Source organism: Ursus maritimus, unplaced genomic scaffold, assembly GCF_017311325.1.
Source record: "Ursus maritimus isolate PB19 unplaced genomic scaffold, ASM1731132v1 scaffold_2, whole genome shotgun sequence".
NCBI classification, from domain to species: Eukaryota; Metazoa; Chordata; class Mammalia; order Carnivora; family Ursidae; genus Ursus; species Ursus maritimus.
The window spans coordinates 49,112,606-49,131,334 of NW_024424452.1; the positions used below are offsets into that span (position 1 = coordinate 49,112,606).

At 41.5% G+C, this 18,729-nt stretch overlaps 1 protein-coding gene across 5 annotated transcripts in view; it reads right to left on the bottom strand.

Moving 5' to 3' along the window:
- The window catches only part of MIA3 (MIA SH3 domain ER export factor 3), a 54,299-nt gene that overhangs the window by 2,383 nt on the left and 33,187 nt on the right, over positions 1 to 18,729 (bottom strand). The window contains exons 1-22 of one of the 5 annotated variants that reach the window (XM_040636001.1): positions 18,431 to 18,686; positions 17,329 to 17,460; positions 14,415 to 14,436; positions 13,614 to 13,702; positions 13,287 to 13,364; positions 13,085 to 13,195; positions 11,996 to 12,067; positions 11,719 to 11,823; positions 10,931 to 11,053; positions 10,733 to 10,844; positions 9,613 to 9,668; positions 9,432 to 9,522; positions 9,178 to 9,316; positions 3,907 to 4,008; positions 3,211 to 3,271; positions 3,066 to 3,101; positions 2,923 to 2,990; positions 2,697 to 2,797; positions 2,392 to 2,529; positions 1,395 to 1,463; positions 1,198 to 1,277; positions 993 to 1,064 (exon numbers count right to left, since the gene is read on the bottom strand). In XM_040636001.1, the coding sequence (XP_040491935.1) occupies positions 993 to 1,064; positions 1,198 to 1,277; positions 1,395 to 1,463; positions 2,392 to 2,529; positions 2,697 to 2,797; positions 2,923 to 2,990; positions 3,066 to 3,101; positions 3,211 to 3,271; positions 3,907 to 4,008; positions 9,178 to 9,316; positions 9,432 to 9,522; positions 9,613 to 9,668; positions 10,733 to 10,844; positions 10,931 to 11,053; positions 11,719 to 11,823; positions 11,996 to 12,067; positions 13,085 to 13,195; positions 13,287 to 13,364; positions 13,614 to 13,702; positions 14,415 to 14,436; positions 17,329 to 17,460; positions 18,431 to 18,541 (1,968 nt within the window). In that variant the 5' untranslated portion in view covers positions 18,542 to 18,686. Of the gene's footprint in view, positions 1 to 992; positions 1,065 to 1,197; positions 1,278 to 1,394; positions 1,464 to 2,391; positions 2,530 to 2,696; positions 2,798 to 2,922; positions 2,991 to 3,065; positions 3,102 to 3,210; positions 3,272 to 3,906; positions 4,009 to 9,177; positions 9,317 to 9,431; positions 9,523 to 9,612; positions 9,669 to 10,732; positions 10,845 to 10,930; positions 11,054 to 11,718; positions 11,824 to 11,995; positions 12,068 to 13,084; positions 13,196 to 13,286; positions 13,365 to 13,613; positions 13,703 to 14,414; positions 14,437 to 17,328; positions 17,461 to 18,430; positions 18,687 to 18,729 lie in introns of those variants that run through there. The other 4 variants (XM_040636000.1, XM_008685689.2, XM_040635998.1 and 1 more) reach the window with 4 other exon arrangements.

Consider the following 18,729-nt stretch of genomic DNA (forward strand, 5'->3'; position numbering starts at 1 on the left):
TAAGCAGGAACATCCTGGTTTGAATGAGGGCGCAGAGACACAGACTATCAGATAATCCGCTGAAGGTCACACAGCACATAAGAAGCCACACTGCAATTCAGTATCAGGTCTGCCTCCAAGCCTGTCCTTGTGCCTCTACCTCCCTAACAGAGGGGCCTCTGCTCTCTGAAGTCCACTCCGAAGGGTCTCAGGTCCAAGCTGCCCCTGGATGAAAAGACCTCAAGCGCTGCGTGTCCCTGGAGTCCTGCACAGAAACCTGGAAGCATTTTCCAGCAGAAGCAACGTGAGGCAGCAGGCACAGCTCCAGTACTGACCTTCGTGCACTAGTAACGCTGTGCTTTATATGAAGAGACACTGACCTTTCCCATGGGAACCTGGGTTAGAGATTCTACGTAATCAGAACACACAAACTCTGACTGCAGCACAGAGCAGCTCTGTGAGCCACGGTCAGAGGAGCGGTGCAGCGCTCGTGGAGAACAGGCTATGTGCACCTCGCTGAAGGCCACTGCTGGCAAGAGGCACAACAGGAATGACATGTTTTCACTGTTCAGTACTTCACTTCCAGCAAGCGTTCTTTTACCAGTCTGTAAGTTCAGGTGTTTCCAAATAGGGCCTGCCTAGTATCCAACTGCAGGTATTCTTCAGCAGCGTGCCTGCGACCATACGAACGGGGTAGGCTATATATAATCACGTTGCCTCAGAACACTCAGTGCTGACCCACACACTGTATAAAGTTGCAGTGATGACTTTCCACATCCTTTAGTTACAGCAGATGTTCCGAACAGGGTAACAGCCTGACCAAAACCGGGAAAAGGAGGAAAAAACCCAACCAGATTTCAGCAACCCAGCAACACTTCCAAGTCAAAGACAACAATAAGATCAATACTGCCATGCAATTCAAAGCAAAGCAAATTAGTGTCATGCTCTTCATATCCTTTCCAGAAATACACCAAGTAACAGCTCAGCTCAGTCCTCAACCTCCAAGTACTTACTACTACCGACTGCTCGGCCACAGATGTACCGCTGGGAACTGAAGAGCCTTCAGGGTCTTGGGGAACAGTTTGCTTTTTAAAAAAATGAGATAGTACAGCTATAAAAGACACACAAACGGGGTGGGCGACGCAGAGAGAGGGTGTCGAAGCAGAAGTTTAAGGTTTCCTGAATAACGAATTACAGCTGAGCTGCTGCGGACTTTACCTTGCCTTCATCTAACACCTTAGTAGGGGAAGAGCTTCTCGAACTGCTGTTCATCATGGGAGCTGCACCAGATCCCGGGTCTGCAGAAGGCCAGAGAACGGAGTTAGACTTATCCTGACTCATACTCTCTGAGGAAGAATAGGAGATCTCTGCCCACTTCCCTCCATGATTTTAGACTATATACTCAGATCCCTTACCAGAGGCAGAGGGTTTTCCAGATGCCTCAGATGACCATCGAGGACGAGGCAGAGGTCCGTCCATTGACCCTTGACAGAAAGAACAGAGCTCTTGTATGGATTTTTCAGAAGAAACGAACCAATTGTGGACAGGTCTGGGGAAACCACATTAAAAACGGGTCTCCTAATACATGAGGGGAAATCCCAACTTAAGCACAGAGTTAAAGAACTAAAACCAGAACTGTTGGATTGAAAGAACAGCAATAAAACCTGCACGTTAACAGCACCAGCTGGTGCTTCAAGTTACAGGCCTGATACGGCTGTACAGGCGTCTGTGCGATCCGACTCCGTATCTTACCAAGGATTACAGAGCGTCTCGGATTAGAAACAGACTCACAGCGCTGTGTGTTAATGAGAATGAATGTATGCTGCATGAATCGTACAGGCTGGAAGCTACTTTTATAATATCCGAGAGAGGAACTCCATAGAAATGTGAAGATAAAGACTTCACAGTCAAAAAGTAAAAGCAAACAGTAACAATTATATATTCTTACTTATACATTTTATGTATCTTTAATACTTACATATGTTGTATTAATGTTAACAATAAATAAATGCTTTCTGTTCTAAAGCAGATCTTGCGGCAGATTATACACCAAGACAAATTAAGACATTTTCTTCCCTATACTGGACAAACCCAAATTCTAAAAGCTTCTTGCATTAGAATTCTCAAGACAAACCATAAGAGACTCTTAATGATAGGGAACAAACTGAGGGTGGCTGGAGGGGAGAGGGGTCAGGGAATGGGGGAAGTGGGTGACCGGCGTTAAGGATGGCACATGATGGAATGAGCACTGGGTGTTATGTAAGACTGATGAATCACTGAACTCTACCTCTGAAACCAATAACACATTATATGTTAATTGAATTTAAATTAAAAAAAAAGAATTCTCAAATAAAAGCGGGGGGGGGGGACCTCTAGAAACAGTTTACTACAAGGTAAAATGTGAATGCTCACCAAATTCACCTCGGGGCATATCTCTTCGATTAAGTGTAGCAGAGAGTGGCCTCGCAGGCGGGTCAGCCGTCGGTGGAGGGGAGCACTCCCCGCCACTCACAGGAGATGGACCAAAAGAGCCATTCTGGCTCAGAGGACCTGAAGACAACAGCGAACTGTTACCCACTCTGAGGCAACCTTTCTTTTCTCTAGTAAGTTCTGGGATGACTTCTAGGGCATCAGAATGAAGATCCACAGAACCAGAATGTAACGCACACACACTCCGCACCACAGCCCTGGGTGCTGCCCCCAAAAGCGCGGCCCACCTCGCCAAGGAGGGTTCTGGGTGTTGGGCCTGCCCGGCCTCGGCTTCACAATGACAGGTTCTTCTTGCAGCATTGCCATCTTCTGAGTTAATTCCAGTAACCTTGAATACGGAGAAAGAATAAACTTAAATATGAAATACAACCTCCGTTCCTTATCAGATACCCAGCAGCATTGCCTTTGAAAACCCGAGAGCGCACTGAGAAACCGGAATTCCAGATCGCGTACTTGTGTCTCAGGTTGGCGGCTTCCCTCTTCTCCTCGGCGATAGCTCTTTCCGCAGCGCGAGCTTTGAGCTATGGGAGACAAACATCTAAATCAGCGCTGGCGGACTACACACAAAATAAAGGAAAGAAAAGAAAAAATCTTACCCAGTTATCATGAGCTTTCTTCTCATGAGTAGCAATCTGAAAAAGACAACACATGGACGACTACGTGTGGGGATTCCTCATCTCAGCCACGACCAGCGTCTCTCAGACACTGAAGAACCCCATGGCCGCAGGGCAGGAGAATTACCTGGTTTTTAAAGGAGCGCTCTGTCTTCTGCAATTCATCCTCCATCTCTTCAATTCTGCGCCTAAGAATCACACTTGCTTTTATCAGTTACAGTGCAACTACAGAAAATTTGAAACCGTCTCACTCTGTCCCCCTTACTGCAACACCTGCCCTCCACAGACTTCACGCACACTAGAAACATACTCACGTGGTTACAGTAAGAGTTTAATACGATCCAAACTAAGACGACCTAATGTCCTTATTATTTAATGGCTGGAGAGTCTGAGTTGACAACACTGTAATTTTCTTGACTGTTCTTCAATGTTCTCAAGCAATCCTGCTACGACTATCTTCCTCCACAAAGCCGTGACTGCTGGGCCTATCAAGCGGCATAAGCGCTGTAGTGATTTCGGATACTCACTACAGCACGCGGGCTTCCTGAGAGAATTCCTCCAACACACAGAACCGCCCAGCACTGCTGGCACGAACCAAGTTCCCAGATGGTCTTGCCAATACTGGGTACACGGCAATGGTTGTTGCTGTGACACCGTTCCCTTTGTTAACTTAAAATGCATTTTTTTCTCATAGGAATTATTCTTTTCACATCCTGTGACCATTTATGTTCTGTGCTGCCTTGTTCTACACCATGTAACATGGTTTTTAAAGACACCAACGGGAGTCCCCCATCACAGACACCGCTCTCGAAGCTGAACTCACTTGTACGTTTTTACTTCCTCCGCAGCCAGAAGCGCCTTCTCGTCTGCAGCTGACAGCCGCTGCTCTCTCTCCTGCCGCTCGAACTCTTCCTGACTCAATTTCCTAAAGACAAAATCGGTCAGTCAGACGTGTTTGTCTTCCCAGCAATCTGTCCGAAAGCCTCTACTCACACCTCCCCTCCCCTCCCCTCTAAAACACACACACAAAGTCAGGGAAGAATGCAAACTTGCCATTCCGGGATAAAGATCAGTCTCTGGCCTGCCGGCAAATCACCTGCATTTTCTAACTTCTCATAATTCTTTACACACTAGTAAACAGTTTAGCAAATGTCAAACGCAACATACGCCCACGGGCAAGTTCCTTATGCTTAATGCAGTGAAAGGTTACGTGACTGTGGAAGGCCATGGCTGAACAACCTCACACAATTAAGCTTCTTGGCCTAAAGCAAGGGATAATTACTTCTCTTATTTCTACCACAGAAAAACCTGTAATTATTTCTCTTGTTTTTACCATGGAAGGTCTGCCCCTCAATCTAAGATGGGTACCACGATAAGATAGCCAGAGAAAGAAGAACCTTTTAAAACGTGTCTTCTAGCTTCTAACCCATGCAATTAACTACAGAACATTCCCGCACTTCAGATACGGAACTCCTCCTGTTTCGATGGAATGATGATCCGAGAAGAGAAAAATCTCAGAATTAGCGATGTCTAGTGAATAAAACAGAAAAAGAATCCCAGCTGTTCCATAATCAGGGTCTTACCTACTGGAGACTGGTTTTAATCCAATTAACCTTCAAGCTCAAGATGCCCATCTACTGGAAAATAAACTGCAATGGTAGCAATGTTTAAGGGTTTAAAAATGCTATTTTGTTACCCTTGTACATCTTTGCCTAGAAGTCTAATTCAGAAGTGTAACTAAGTGTAATTTAAATTTCTATGAATCAGAAGCAAAATGAGAAGAGCTATATGGTTAAAAGGTTTAATAACAGGAAAGAGAAAAAAGGTTTATGTATTCTTTTATAACTGCCCATTCAATACTCAGCAAAGTATTTTATGAATGGCTATACTATATTGGTTACCTCCTAAAATGCTAAGATAAAAGCATGAGCAAAGTACTATCCCTGCACTAACAGAGCTCACAGTTTAATATGTAAAAGATGCACATAACAACCGAAAAATCCCTGACTCTGGCTTAGGAAGAGAGGTGAGAAAATGGGAGTCTTAAAGATCAATCAGAATTTTTTTTCCAGTAATGAATGAGTTGGTCTGAGAATACCGAGAACAATTAGAACGTCGGACAAAAATATAAAGAATGTGCTTGAATGCAACAGAGAGCTAATATATTAGCTGACAAGTTAATATAGGAGGACAAGCTCCAGGAAAAAAAGGAATCTCAGAATTACAAGCCTGGCATCTGAAGCCATCTTTCCTCCAGGTTCATTCCATGCACTGAAGACAACGGACACATAAGGAGACTGAGCTGAGCTTTCAACAGATTTGGGTTCGAAGAAAAATGGAGTTCAAGGTCGCCAATGAGGGACCTCCAGTAAAAGTCCAAGGCTTTGGGTCTGGACTAGAAAGAGCTGTGCAAACAGGCAACACAGTGTTCTTGGAAGGGACGAGGCCATTTTTAAATGACCTGAATTGCCTACTGGATTAAAGTAATGACCTCATGCTAGAAATAAACTCAAATCTTTTCTGTAGGAAAATAACATCATCCAGATCTCTAGTTTCCTCTATGATTATTATAGACAGTTTTTGCCACTCAGTCAAAACTGACCAGGCACTCCACGAGACTTTGAGATCAAAATCTAAAAAACAAAGAGGGATGGACCCACAGCTGAATCATTACACAAACTTTTAAAATAATTATGCTTATGGGGTGCCTGGGTGGTTGGGCATCTGCCTTCGGCTCAGGGCGTGATCCCGGCATTATGGGATTGAGCCCTGCGTCAGGCTCCTCCGCTATGAGTCTACTTCTTCCTCTCCCACTTCCCCCCCGCTGTGTTCCCTCTCTCGCTGGCTGTCTCTATCTCTGTCGAATAAATAAATAAAATCTAAAATAATAATAATAATAATTATGCTTATAAAGAAATGAAAGTAAAAATTAGCAGCACCCATAAAACTGAAACATAGTAACTGAAATTAAGAACTCAATAAACAGGGGCGCCTGGGTGGCTCAGTCGGTTAAGTGTCTGACTCTTGATTTCAGCTCAGTCATGATCTCAGGATTGTGGGATTGAGCCCCACATCGGGCGGGCTCCTCACTCAGAGAGGACTCTGCTTGAGATTCTCTCCTCCCCCCGCCCCCTGTGCACGTGCACATTGCGTGCACTCTCTCTCAAATAAATAAATTAAAAAAAAAAAAACCTCAATGAATGATTTTAGCAGCTAATGTGACAAAGTGAAGTGAAATCTCAGCACGCAAGGAGACAGGTCAGAAAAAACACCATCCAGAATGCAGCAAATCAGGTAAAAATGTAGGAGAGCCAGGGGAAATATAAAAAAGCTTAAACAGAATCTTACAAGAAGAGAGGATGAGGCAGAATCAATATACAAAGAAAGGCCCCCAGAATCAAGAGGTGCCAATGACCCCAAGCAGCATAAATGCAAACGAAATCAGGGGAGGGCAGAGAAACAAAAAATGCAAACACATACACCCATAGCTGAACACCTACCAAAAACATTGCTGAAGAACCAGAAAGAATGACAGAAGGCTGCAAGGGCAGCGGTGAGACACTGAGGAGGGAAAAGACCACGGATACTGGACTCCTCAAAGGAACTATAAAACCACAGAGTAACTGGTTATCTTCAAACTAAGGAAATTAAGTACTGCAAGCATCTTAGAGCCAGCAGAACGATCCTTAGAAAGACATTTTCAGGGGCGCCTGGGTGGCATAGCGGTTAAGCTTCTGCTTTCGGCTCAGGGCGTGATCCCGGCGTTTAAGCTCCTCCGCTTAAAAAAAAAAAGACGTTTTCACACAAAGATAAACTGATCATATCTGTCACTAAAGGGTGTCCTTCAAGGAGAATGAAAGGGACCCCCATGGAAAGACTACAGACACGGGAGAGAAGGAAGAGCTACCAGGACTGTGAATGTGTTGTCAGTGGAACCAGCACGGGCCGGAAAGCACTGGAGTCCGACAGCGAAATGTCTGAGGAGTTTAGGTGTAGAGAGAATGAAGATACTCAGATAGCATCTAAGTCAGACAGGAGCTAAAGCCCAGAAAGAGGTATATCTGTTCATGCACGTCACACTGTAACAAGTTCAGGACACATGTTGTGGTCTTTAGGGTAATTACAGGAGGAGAGAAAGAGCAACCTTTAACTACCAAGCTTAAGGAGAGGAAAAAGCAGAATTATTAAAAATAAACAATCCGAAAGCCAGAAAGGAGGAAGAAACACAGGAATACAGAACAGGCCATCAAACAGAAAGCAAATAGTAACAGGTAGATTTATTTTACTTTTTAGATGTTTTTATTTTTAAGTAATCTGTACACCCAACATGGGGCCCAAACTCACAACCCTGAGATCAAGAGTCACATGCTTTACCAAGTGAGCCAGCTTGGTGCCCCAGTAACAGGTAGATTTCAACCTATACTGAATATATATTGAGTTACATTATAGAAAAATGAGCACTCACGCAGTCGCTATAGCTACGTACCTATTTACGCTACAACACACTCCAGAAAAGATTTTAAGGAGCGTAAACCTTTCAATGGGCAGAAACTGCCAGGTGGAAAAACTGTAAAAGGACATTTTACTGCAGAGAAAACAGCATACATAGTAACAGCGAGGCTCAGAGTGGAGTGAGGAACTGTGTTCAGTGTGGCTATAGGTCAGAAAGCATCAGAAGTTGCGGCAGGAAATGCACGTGGAGAAGCTGCTGCAGACAACTGAGGGGAAGAGTGCTTTGTGCCTATGCAAGAGTCTGGAACTGACCCAGAAGAGAATGGAGCACTCCTGATAGAGTTTAAGCACACGAGGCCATGCAGAGACTCGCATTTTAAGGAAGTTCGCTTGAGGCAGAGAGAGAATGAATGAGAGCCCGGAAGAGGGGGTAAGAGAAAGGGCAGGTGGCGACAGGACCAATCAGGGACTGGCAGTAAAGAGAATATGGGCCCGAACTAACCCAGGCTTTGGGCATGGAGAGCAGGGTACAACCCACACGTGCCGGACGGACTGAATAAAACAGTGCCACGATGACTATCGTGAAGAAAACCACTTCTCATTTAGGAAATTAAGATTACTACTGGTGGCAAAGAAGTGCTCTAAAAAAAAAAATAATAATGAAATTAGAAATATTTCTTTGAAACAGGCCAGGTATTTAGAGCTGGCCTGAACAAAATCTGGAAAATCTAAACTGACTGCATGGTGAGCAAAGAATCAGAGAGAGTATTAGTGGTATGCTTTCGATGTTTCGTGGCATCACACAATAGTAGCCTGAGCATTTAAAAAAGATGAACTTTAAAAAAAAATTAAAAAAAAAAAAAAAGGATGAACTTTGCTCGCAGGATAAGCCGCCTCAGAAGCCACCATATAGGCCAGAGTAAAGCAGGGGGGCACACACAAATTGCCACTACCACAGACAACCTATTTTTAGAGAATTCAGGTATTTTTGTGAAGGAAAAAAACTTAAACTGAACTACAAAAGTCTATCTTTCAAAAACACACCTCACTTTGGATTTGAGATGGAGATTTCAGGAGATTAATACCTAAATATACACACTAAACAGGTATGTCTGTATTTAAAACTCCAAACATCCTCGCCATAATTATAGTACGTAACGTTTAACCTGAGCATTTGACTAAACTCCAAAACTTAGGATACCTTCGACTAACTAAATATTCCTTTTGGAGTATTTATTCTACTAAACATCAGGTCCTACAATCACTCAAGATTCTGAAAGGCTGTATTAAGAAGTAGTAGAACAGACACAAGACAGATCACACTTACTTAAAATGCCACAAAGAAAGAGAGTGAAGTACGTGGCAGAGCCACGAAAGGGACGGACCGGGTCTTCACAAAGCGTGACGCAGGAGGAACCATTCGCACCGGTAAACCACTCCCTGCCAGACAAACTGAAGGCAACAACCTCAACAACGGACTCCAATGGAAAGGAAAAGGCAAATTATGGGAAATGAGAAAGGCAGACAAACTTCTCATCACGGACAGAAAAAACCTACAAATAATCTTTTTAAAAGACAAAATTCTGTGTAGCAGTGCACACATTCGCGGGCACAAGATGGCCAGCAGGCACGAACACCTTACTTCTGCAGAGCCATCTCCTTCTGCTGATAGAGCTCGTTCAGAATCTCCACTTTCTGCCTCAGCGTTTGACATTCGTCCTCCAGGACGGCTTTGGCCGACTGCAGCGAATGGCGGTCATCTTCTAATTTCTTGATTTGGTCTGCAAAGGATAAAACAGTTGAGCTGGGTGTGTGCACAGGGCTTGCACACTGGCGGAGAGGGTGGCGCTGGAAGGGGTGAAAAACCCCGCACTTTCTTCTCAGGAAGCCGCCTACCTTCCAGGTTACATTTAGTAGACATCGAGGCTCTAAGCTTAAATTGTAGGAGTTTTAGATCCTCTTCAACTACTGATATTGCAGTTTGTGTCTAAAAATTCCAAGAGAGAGAACTATCCTTACAAGGGAGGCACAATGAGAATGCACAGGCACTTACGGTACTCCACAAAAAAGCTCATACCCGAGAAACGTCCATCATCTGCTTAATTTGATTTTTCATTTTCTCACTCCGGTCACCTAAAATACAAAAGCCTTTAATTGCCTTTTCCTCCTTTGCTTTGTAACTATATTTTGATTTCCCCAAAACTAAACAATTACCATGTTCAAACATTCAAAGGAAAACACAAATCAACCAAGAGAACAAATCAGGCTCCATGACTTTTAAGAGAATTGCAAACTTAAATTCAAAAAGTGAATTCCCAGTTTGTACAATCCATGCCATTCTCAAACACGAAGAGATGTGTGAAGTAAGGTTCTTCCTTCTCACTCAGATCTATGTCCACCTGGTCAGGTATCTTATTTAGAAAGACATCCTCTTCTGTTCTTCCCTTGAACCTGCTACCAGGCGTGGTCGAAAATGCCCACTATGCACACAATATCCAATTTGAAAAACATGTCCAGAGACATGTCCTTCATCAGTAAACACTGCTACCCCTGAGCTCCACTCTTGCGGCCTTCATTAGTTTACAGCTCCCCCTACTTCAGTACTCTTGAAATCGGTTGTGAGCCTTAACACTGCAGAGCTACAAAGATGATGAGCACTAAATTCAAATGTCATCCCCACCGCAGTGAGAAACAAATGTCTCCTACTGAATAGTGTTCACACTTAAGAGGGGTCACAGCTACGCTGCTCTCGCTCCAGTGCACACAAACAGTCCTCAGTGGGACGAAAAGCAGAGTCCGTTTTCACTGCACACTCACTGCTATATCACAGCCCTGCAACCCACCTCTGCCCAGCGCACACAGAGGTATGTGTAAGTCCAGTGACAGGCATCTACGACCCTACCACTTAAGAGGAAGTTAGTCAGGGGTGCCTGCGTGGCTCAGTCAGTTAAGCATCCAACTCTTAATTTCAGCTCAGATCATGATCTTGGGGTCTTGAGATCCAGCCCTGCATGAGGCTCCTTGCTCAGTGGGAGTCTGCTTGAGATTCCTTCCCTCTCCCTCTGCCCCTCCCCCTGCTCATTCTAAAATAAATAAATCTTAAAAAAAAAAAAGAGGAAGTTAGCCAGCCAAAAAGGAGCAACGGTGTAAAGACAGGAACACAAAAAGAGGTCCAACCTCCCTGACACCGAACTTACCTCCCACTTCTCCATTTGATAATTCATCTAACTCACTTCCTCCTTTATTCTGACCCTCAGATTCAGATTCACAATCTAACCGATTTAACTGGGTAATGCAATTAGTCAAAGCCTAGGAGAGAAGCAAAAGGGCTTTAGAAAGAGCTTCTCGAGTGAACTTCATGAGAATTAAGCATGTATTCAAGAGAATGAACTTACATTAATATTATCATCTTTGTGAGTAAGAGCTACTTCCAAATTTTTCTGAGATTGCTCAAATGCTTTGATTTGCTCACTGAGCTCAGCATGTGATTTACTCCAATCTTTGATTTCTTGCTGCAACTGAAAAGTTAAAACACATGAATTTCCAAAGGCTAGTGCTCTTGCACTGGACACATCAGGACCCTGTGAATAAGACAGGGAACCAGGGAGCCATGCTACTCTTTGGCCTGTCACTATGGACTGAGGCCTTGGTGAAGGGAGAGGGGAGAGTGGCTCCTACCCTCAGAACTGCAGTAAGAACATGACAGCTGTCAAGGAAGTTGATCCAGTTACCGTATCCTTCAGAAAACTGCAGCCCAAATAATTCACTTTCACAGGAACAGAAGAGCACACCTCACTGTCTCTCCCCAGATCATGTAACCTTCCTTTGGTCAGTGAAGCAGTAATTGCTCAAAGGACAGTTATAAATACCTAATTCTTTGGTCAAGAACCAAATCCATCATCGCACTAAGGCTATTCAAGTTAATAATTGGTTAGTATTGAACAAGAGAAAGATGAAAAACACTCTGATAGTTACAAGAAATTGTAGAGAAGAACAGAAAATCCAGAACAGATGGAGAATATATACATGCACTCAATTTTGGGAGTTAAACTTTGCATATCTAAGAATAGAATTCCGCATACATATTTCATTTCCTTAAAAACAGATCTGAGAAAAGATACTCAAGAGGTAATGATACTCGGTCCCCTAGTTCACATAATCTAGGACATTAACTTTTCTTTACCTGTTCTTTCTTCTTCTTAAGCCTAGCATTTTCTTCTTGAACCCGATGGCATTCAGACTTCACCTTCTCTTCACTAAGTTTAGCTTCATTAAGGGCAATTTGAACCTAGTGCAAAACACTCCCATTAGTGAATTAATACCAAAGGAGGGGTGTCACACTTTCCCAATTAGATGTCATATAGTTTTCATTTATTGCACATTCTAGCACATATCAAATATTTGCTCAACAAAACTAAGACACCCTATTAACATCTTGCAGAAATTATAGGCAGCTTTACCTCTGAAAATTCTGAGGCATTCACTAAAATAACATCCTTTAACTTCTCTATAGATTTCTTGTTTTCCAATATCTGCCATGTGGAAGAAGAACACAAAAAAAAGGTATCAGGATTTTAGCAGAAACAGTAGGATATGTGCTAAAAAGATGAAATGCTATCCCAGAGCCACCCCCTACGTAGCAGGTAAAAGCAGGTGATTCAGTTTTAGCTGAGAGGTCAAGCATGTAAAGAGATAAGGAAAGAAGAAAATAACTAGAGCTCTATTACGTGCCATCCACCACCTTCCTGCCTATGAGATAATGTGGTAAGATGACCAGACAAAAAGTTGAAAAAAAGCAGGGGGGAAAAAAAAGAAAAAAAAAATTTCAAGTAATCCAGTTCAAATCAACAGTTTTTCCTGGTAGAGAAAAAAATCCCCAAGGTCCTTCAAAAATTCTCCTGCCTGAACAAAAAATGGTTGGACTTGAGGACAAACAGACAAATCTCACTTACAGAAGAATTCCAAATGATGCGTGAAGGTGCTGCCTCATGGAGGCGGAGCACGCTCTTCACTCTTTTAACCGCAGGTCAGGCGCAGGTACTTCCTCCCCAAGTGAACAGTACACCCAGAGCGGGAGTGGGTAAATTTAGAGTAGAGAAACCTGGCAAATACCCGGCCAGCCAAGTCACAAGCTCAGCTGGGTGTGCAATATATGGGAACCCTCCATACCATCACTGCACATTTCCTGTAGTTCTAAAATGCTTCTCAAAGGCTTGTTTCTAAAAGGAATCATGCAAAACAAAACAAAGTACTAGAACTGTTCAACAGGGCTATGGTTTCTTAGTTGCTCTACATGTTTCAGAGGGCAGAGCCAAGCAATATGGAAATTATCCATGGCTGAGGACAAAAATACTTCCTAGGACCATGAGAATACAGGCTGTGGTATTAGCATTTAAGATTCCATAAAGATGGAAGGATGTAGGTTCAACTTCCCTGTCTCCCAATCTTCCTTTGGTTACAGCATGGGAAAATGCAGAGTCCAATCCACCCCATCTACAGAACAGTTTGAAAGCTAAATTACAGTTAGGGCTTTGCAGCAAAACTCTTACCAAGTCCTGATTCTTGACATTCTGTTCTCTCTCCGATTCTAACATAACACGCAGATTTTTAGCTGTATCATCCAGAATTTCATTAGTTTCTTCAAGTTTCTTGATTTTATCCTATTAAAAAAGACATTAAAATTAATAATAACTACTCATTATTTTCCTTTTGTTTTTAGAATGTAATCTCAAAAAGAGAAGGGATTTTTACCTTAAATTTAACTGCTTCATCAGACAGAATCATATTTTGTTTCTTGGTTTCTTGAACATGTTTCTTTGACTCCTTAATCTATATAAAACAAAACATGCAGAATTCAGAAATATAAATCACATGGGTATCAAAAGTTATCTCTGAGTAGGTAACCCTTAGAGAAGAAAGCCGTACTTTATACATATGGTGATTACTTCAGATTTGGATGTTTTGTAGGAAATAATGAAATTTTAAAATACCATAATAACTGAACCATAACACAGGAGGAAATAATTCAAGCTAGAATCATGAGGAGAAAATACTGACATACTGAAAGAATAATTATACCTTCTGTTCATAATTTGACAATTTTTGTACAAGTTCTGCATTTTCTTTCATGATATTCTTCAACTTCTCAGAAATCTGCTGTTCAGTGACTAAAGGGGGAGGGGAAATCCATAAGATTATTATGATGACTAAATAAAACTAAATTACCCAATGTATTAGCAATACATTATCTAGCACTATGAGAACTTAACATAACTATTATGCCTTTAAAAAAAGCAACCTGCAGTTAATAGCAAATAAGGGTGTAAAAATACTACTAAATAAGAAAAGTATAATAAGAACCCTTCTTTCAGTGGGATTCCAATTTAAATTTATTTCAAAAATAGGAAAAAAAAAATCTTTCAGCTTGATATCCTTCCCTTCATGGAGTACCTTCCTTCTTAGAAAATGTGATTTCAAATATGTCATTTGCAATAAGAAAAAGACAAAAAAATACAAGCACACTGATTTACATCTCTATTCCTCAAATTATCTACTTAAAATAAATACTGTATCGATTAAACCATTAGCACAGGAACACTGTTCACATGTAATAAATCTGCATTAAATCAACAAAGCCAACCTGCCCTAAAGCAAACTAATCATCTTCTTCCTACTCCCACAATTTGTTCTCCTGTCTCCGTTGGTGGCATCACTATCCACTCTGTCATCCAAGCTAGCAACCTAGGATTAGTAAAATGTTCAGGAGTAAGTCAATCAGACATCAGAAGTCACTGTATCTACTTCTAGCTTACATAAAACTCGTATCAAACACCATACTGAGGGAAGAGTACAAACAACAGAATAAGCCTAAATATTTACCTTGATACACTCTACTCTTCACCTAGAAGAAAAATAAAATTAGATTTGATGTCAAAATATTTTATTAACAGAAATATTATAGTATTATATATTATAGAAATATTATATACAATAGTCAAATTATAACAAAAATTTAGTAACAGTTTGGTTCACCATAATAATCCACAGGATTAAGAAATAAGAAAACATTAAAAAGCATTTCAAATGTGAGGCGCCTGGGTGGCTCAGTCAGTTAAGCGTCTGTCTTCGGTTCACACCATGATCCCAGGGTTCTAGGATTGAGTCCAGCATCAGGATCCTTGCTCAGCAGGGAGTCTGCTTCTCCCTCTACCTCTCCCCCCCTGCTTGTGATCTCTCTCCTGCTCTCTCTCTCTCTCAAATAAAATCTTTTAAAAATTTTTAAAAAAAAATTTTTAAAGCATTTCAAATGTAATTGGTAGCGATACCTCATAGTTTTTATAGAAGCACTAAAGTGAATACCTCATTTTGCAAATAAAGATACGTTTATCTATTAAATGAGCACCAATCTTATTAAGCAAGCACTTAACTTTAATAATGGAAATGAGTATTTTCATATTAAATATACTAATGCTTCTTTTACCCCACATCACTTATTTGACAACCCCAAATAGCCAGAATGAGGTCTAGAAACAGTGATCATTCAAAGAAACTCTCAGGAAACAAAATTAAAGGCATAATCTTTGTACTAAGACATGTCTCTCTCCCTCACCAGAAAACATTTTGGAAATCCTATTACAAGTTGGCAATGGCTGAATTTAGAGATCTAATAATTATGCTAGATCATCTGATTTTCCCAAACCCCTAAACATAGTGGTCATCAACCTGAAAGGGAAAGAAGACTGCTAGAGGAAAATGCACAAGCAACAACAGAAATGACAACTAACCTCTAAATCCTCTCTAAAGACAGCACTGAATTATAGGGTTACAAAATCCAAGCAGGGGGCACCTGGGTGGCTCAGTCAGTTGAGTGTCTGCCTTTGGCTCAGGTCATGATCTCAGAGTCCTGGGATCGAGCCCCAGGTCAGTCTCCCTCTGCCCCTCATCCCCAGTTTGTGTGCTCTCTTTCTCTCACAAATAAATAAAATCTTTAAAAAACAAAACAAAACAAAACTAAGCAGTACTCAATTTTTTAAAAATTGTGTCACCGAATGTCTTTGTAATGCAGAATTTATTTCCACTTTCAGAAGTTAAAAATGGTAATGAGATACTCAGATCAGTCAATAAATCATCCATGATATCTCATTATTATTACAGTATCTAACATCACATATAATAATGTTATAGGAAAATGCATTCAAAGTGCCAACATGGAAAGAAATGATTGTCTTTCTAATGTAATAGCCTTGCTAATGAGACAGTAAGCTGCTTTTGCTCTCCTTTCACCCAAATCAGTAGGCAGGAGGAGGTAGGAAGAAGCAAGAAGCAGGCAAATGAGAGCAGGGACCAAGGTTCCAAAGTCAAATGCTGAGGCTGAGAAGCAGCAGTTAGTACATAAAGAAAGCCTGCATCACCCTGTGAAAATGTAAACAGGTGTTAGGATTTTTAAGATGGGAGAAACAGGAGTGGGAAATAAAAAGCATTTTCACCTTCTGCCCTTCCACTCATCCTTTCTATGCTCCCTTTCTCCTTTCATCTGAGGAAAAGTCCCATGAGGTTAGCGAACCCTTCCGAGGAATAGGCAAATGACCTTTCTCTTTAAGTGATTTTATCATCACTTGTGCAAGCAAAGAAAGCTTATGAACAATGATACGTCTGATAAAATTAAGAAATCAGAAAAAGAAATACTCAATCTTAGAAAGACATATATCCAATGCTTTGGCTACTTTAACTGTTAAGCTTCAACTGAAACTGAAAGCTTTTCACCTGCAAAGCTCATTCACACAGAAGGATTTTTTCCTCCAGTTATATTAGATAACCGTGAAACAAAACGACATAGAATACAGTCCCAAGAATTAATGTGTATGAGCGTACATTTACAGATACGGATGAAAGACAAATTCACAGCAAGAGACTCTTAAGGAATAAAAATTTCAAGAGTGTGTCTTTGGATACTACATAATCTGTATTTCCAAATATAAAGATATTTTATGAGCCCAATAGCACATGATCAAATTAGAAAATCTGTGAAACAGATATGGAAAAACACTGCAAAATTACCCAGCGTCCTAGATATAAATTTTTACTATTTTGTTGTCTTGTAGCATCTTTTCTATGTGTGTGTATATTTCTATGTAGTTACAATACACACAGTTTATACTTTACAGTCCTGATTTCTGCTTTTTTTCCACTTAATATTAAATTGTGAGCATTTTCTGGGCCCCAGTATCTTTGAAATAACATAAATTTAAAGAGTGACTTAGTATCCCATTATATGGATGTACAATAATTTAACAATTCCCTTACTATGGATCATTTAGTTCATACCAAGTTTTCACTCTACCAATAGTGTTTCATCGAACACCCTTATATAAGATTTTTAATGCATGACTGGTTATTTCTTTAGGATAGATTAATTAGACATGGTTTGATACTATAATAAAAGGATATGAAAATGTTAAGGCTTCTGATACATATTATTTAACTGTTTTTCGAGACGCCTCTAAGAGTTCCCAGTTCTACTAGGAACATATACATGTGCCCAAATAGGTACATATACATTTAATCTTTAGATTTTAAGATTTATAAATTGAAGTTTTCCCATTAAGATCATACATGTTGTCTTGTTCACTTGAGTCTTTACCAACAAAGATTACACTGAATTATTTCACAAGGTTAGCTGAAATTATAAGCATTTGTGTTCACGTTATACCTAACTGAAAAAGAAACAAAGGGGCTAGTGACTACAAAATATCTGTTGTCTTGATAAGTCGAAGTGTAAGTTTAATTTACTCACAACAAGGACAGTTCTCCAGAAGAAGACGGCAAATGAACCAATTCCCAAGAAGGCAGTGATAAGTACAGGCTTCCATGGCAAGCCATAAAAATCAGGCCCAGGCTGAACATCATCAGGCAATGTAGCAACTAACTGAAACAGAAATATTGGAAATGACAAGAAGCCATGAAGAATTTAGAACACAACAGTCACAAAGAATCATCCACAGAAACTCTAAACCAACCTCCTTCAGATAACTACCCCCTCAAGTAGATTCCACTGCTTCAAAAACGATGGGATACTGGCAACCTCTTATTTCTTGTTTGCCTTTAAGTGTTTTTGAATATTATGAATCTAAATGTCTTTAAGCCCAACACATATTTCCAGTTTGCAAAAGGACTTACCACATCATGTTGCCTAGGACACGTCTAGAATTCTCTGGATCAGACCTTCCTCTTAACTGATTTTTACAACTTAAAAAGCCACATAAAACACAAAACTGAACACCCTAGAGAGATAATGAACTTGTATGGCTGCAAATAAAACCAAAATGATGATAGCAAATAACCATTTAATGTGTTTTTCCTCTAAGATTTTAAATCTTTATTCTACTTTTAGATAAAAACAAATGCTGAGTAAGCTCAGACGGCTCCTGATAACTGGTTCAAACGGCTCCTGATAACTGGTCCAGACTGCTATGAATTTAACCGTCGTCGACATAACGCAGTATCTTCAAATGCTTCCGCGAACACAGCTGCATTAAACACCTGCCTGCTTCTACACTTTCACTGCCCTGTACGAGCACACTAGTAACTCTCACACTGGCCCCACCCCACAACAGTGCGGGGAGTCACTGGAAAAGGACCCGAAGAGATCGTTGACTGTCTACCAGAAAGTAACACAGCGCCTGGTACAATCTAAGAAATCAATAACAAATGAACAAGTGACGAAACCTTCTTAAAATCACTTCCGCTGGCCTCCCTGGACAGCACTGCAACGTCTTGCCTGCCTCGGGCCTGACCCACTCCAGTTCTCCCTCGACCCGTCAGCCGCCAACTCCGCTCACAACTCGTCCACCCGCCTGCCAGAGCTGGGCTCCCTCCCTGAGAATGGGGACCGTCACCTCCAGTAGCTTGGCTATGAGGGCTGCGTAGAGGACCGACAGGGGTCCCAGAAGTTCCGAGTCTCCGGGGGAAGCGGTGACAGAAGGCACAGTGGCAGGAACCGAGTCCATTGTGAGGGGACAGCTGAGTGGAGGCGATGTTCCCCGCGGAACAGCACCGGAACCCACTCTTCCGCCGTTTCCTCCTTCGGAAAGGGGCCGGCTGAGGAGGCGGACACTGGAAGTGAACTTCGCCTTCCCCCGCTACTGGCACTTTCAGCCCTACGCCTCCTGGAAAATACGTCATCAGACAATGCCCC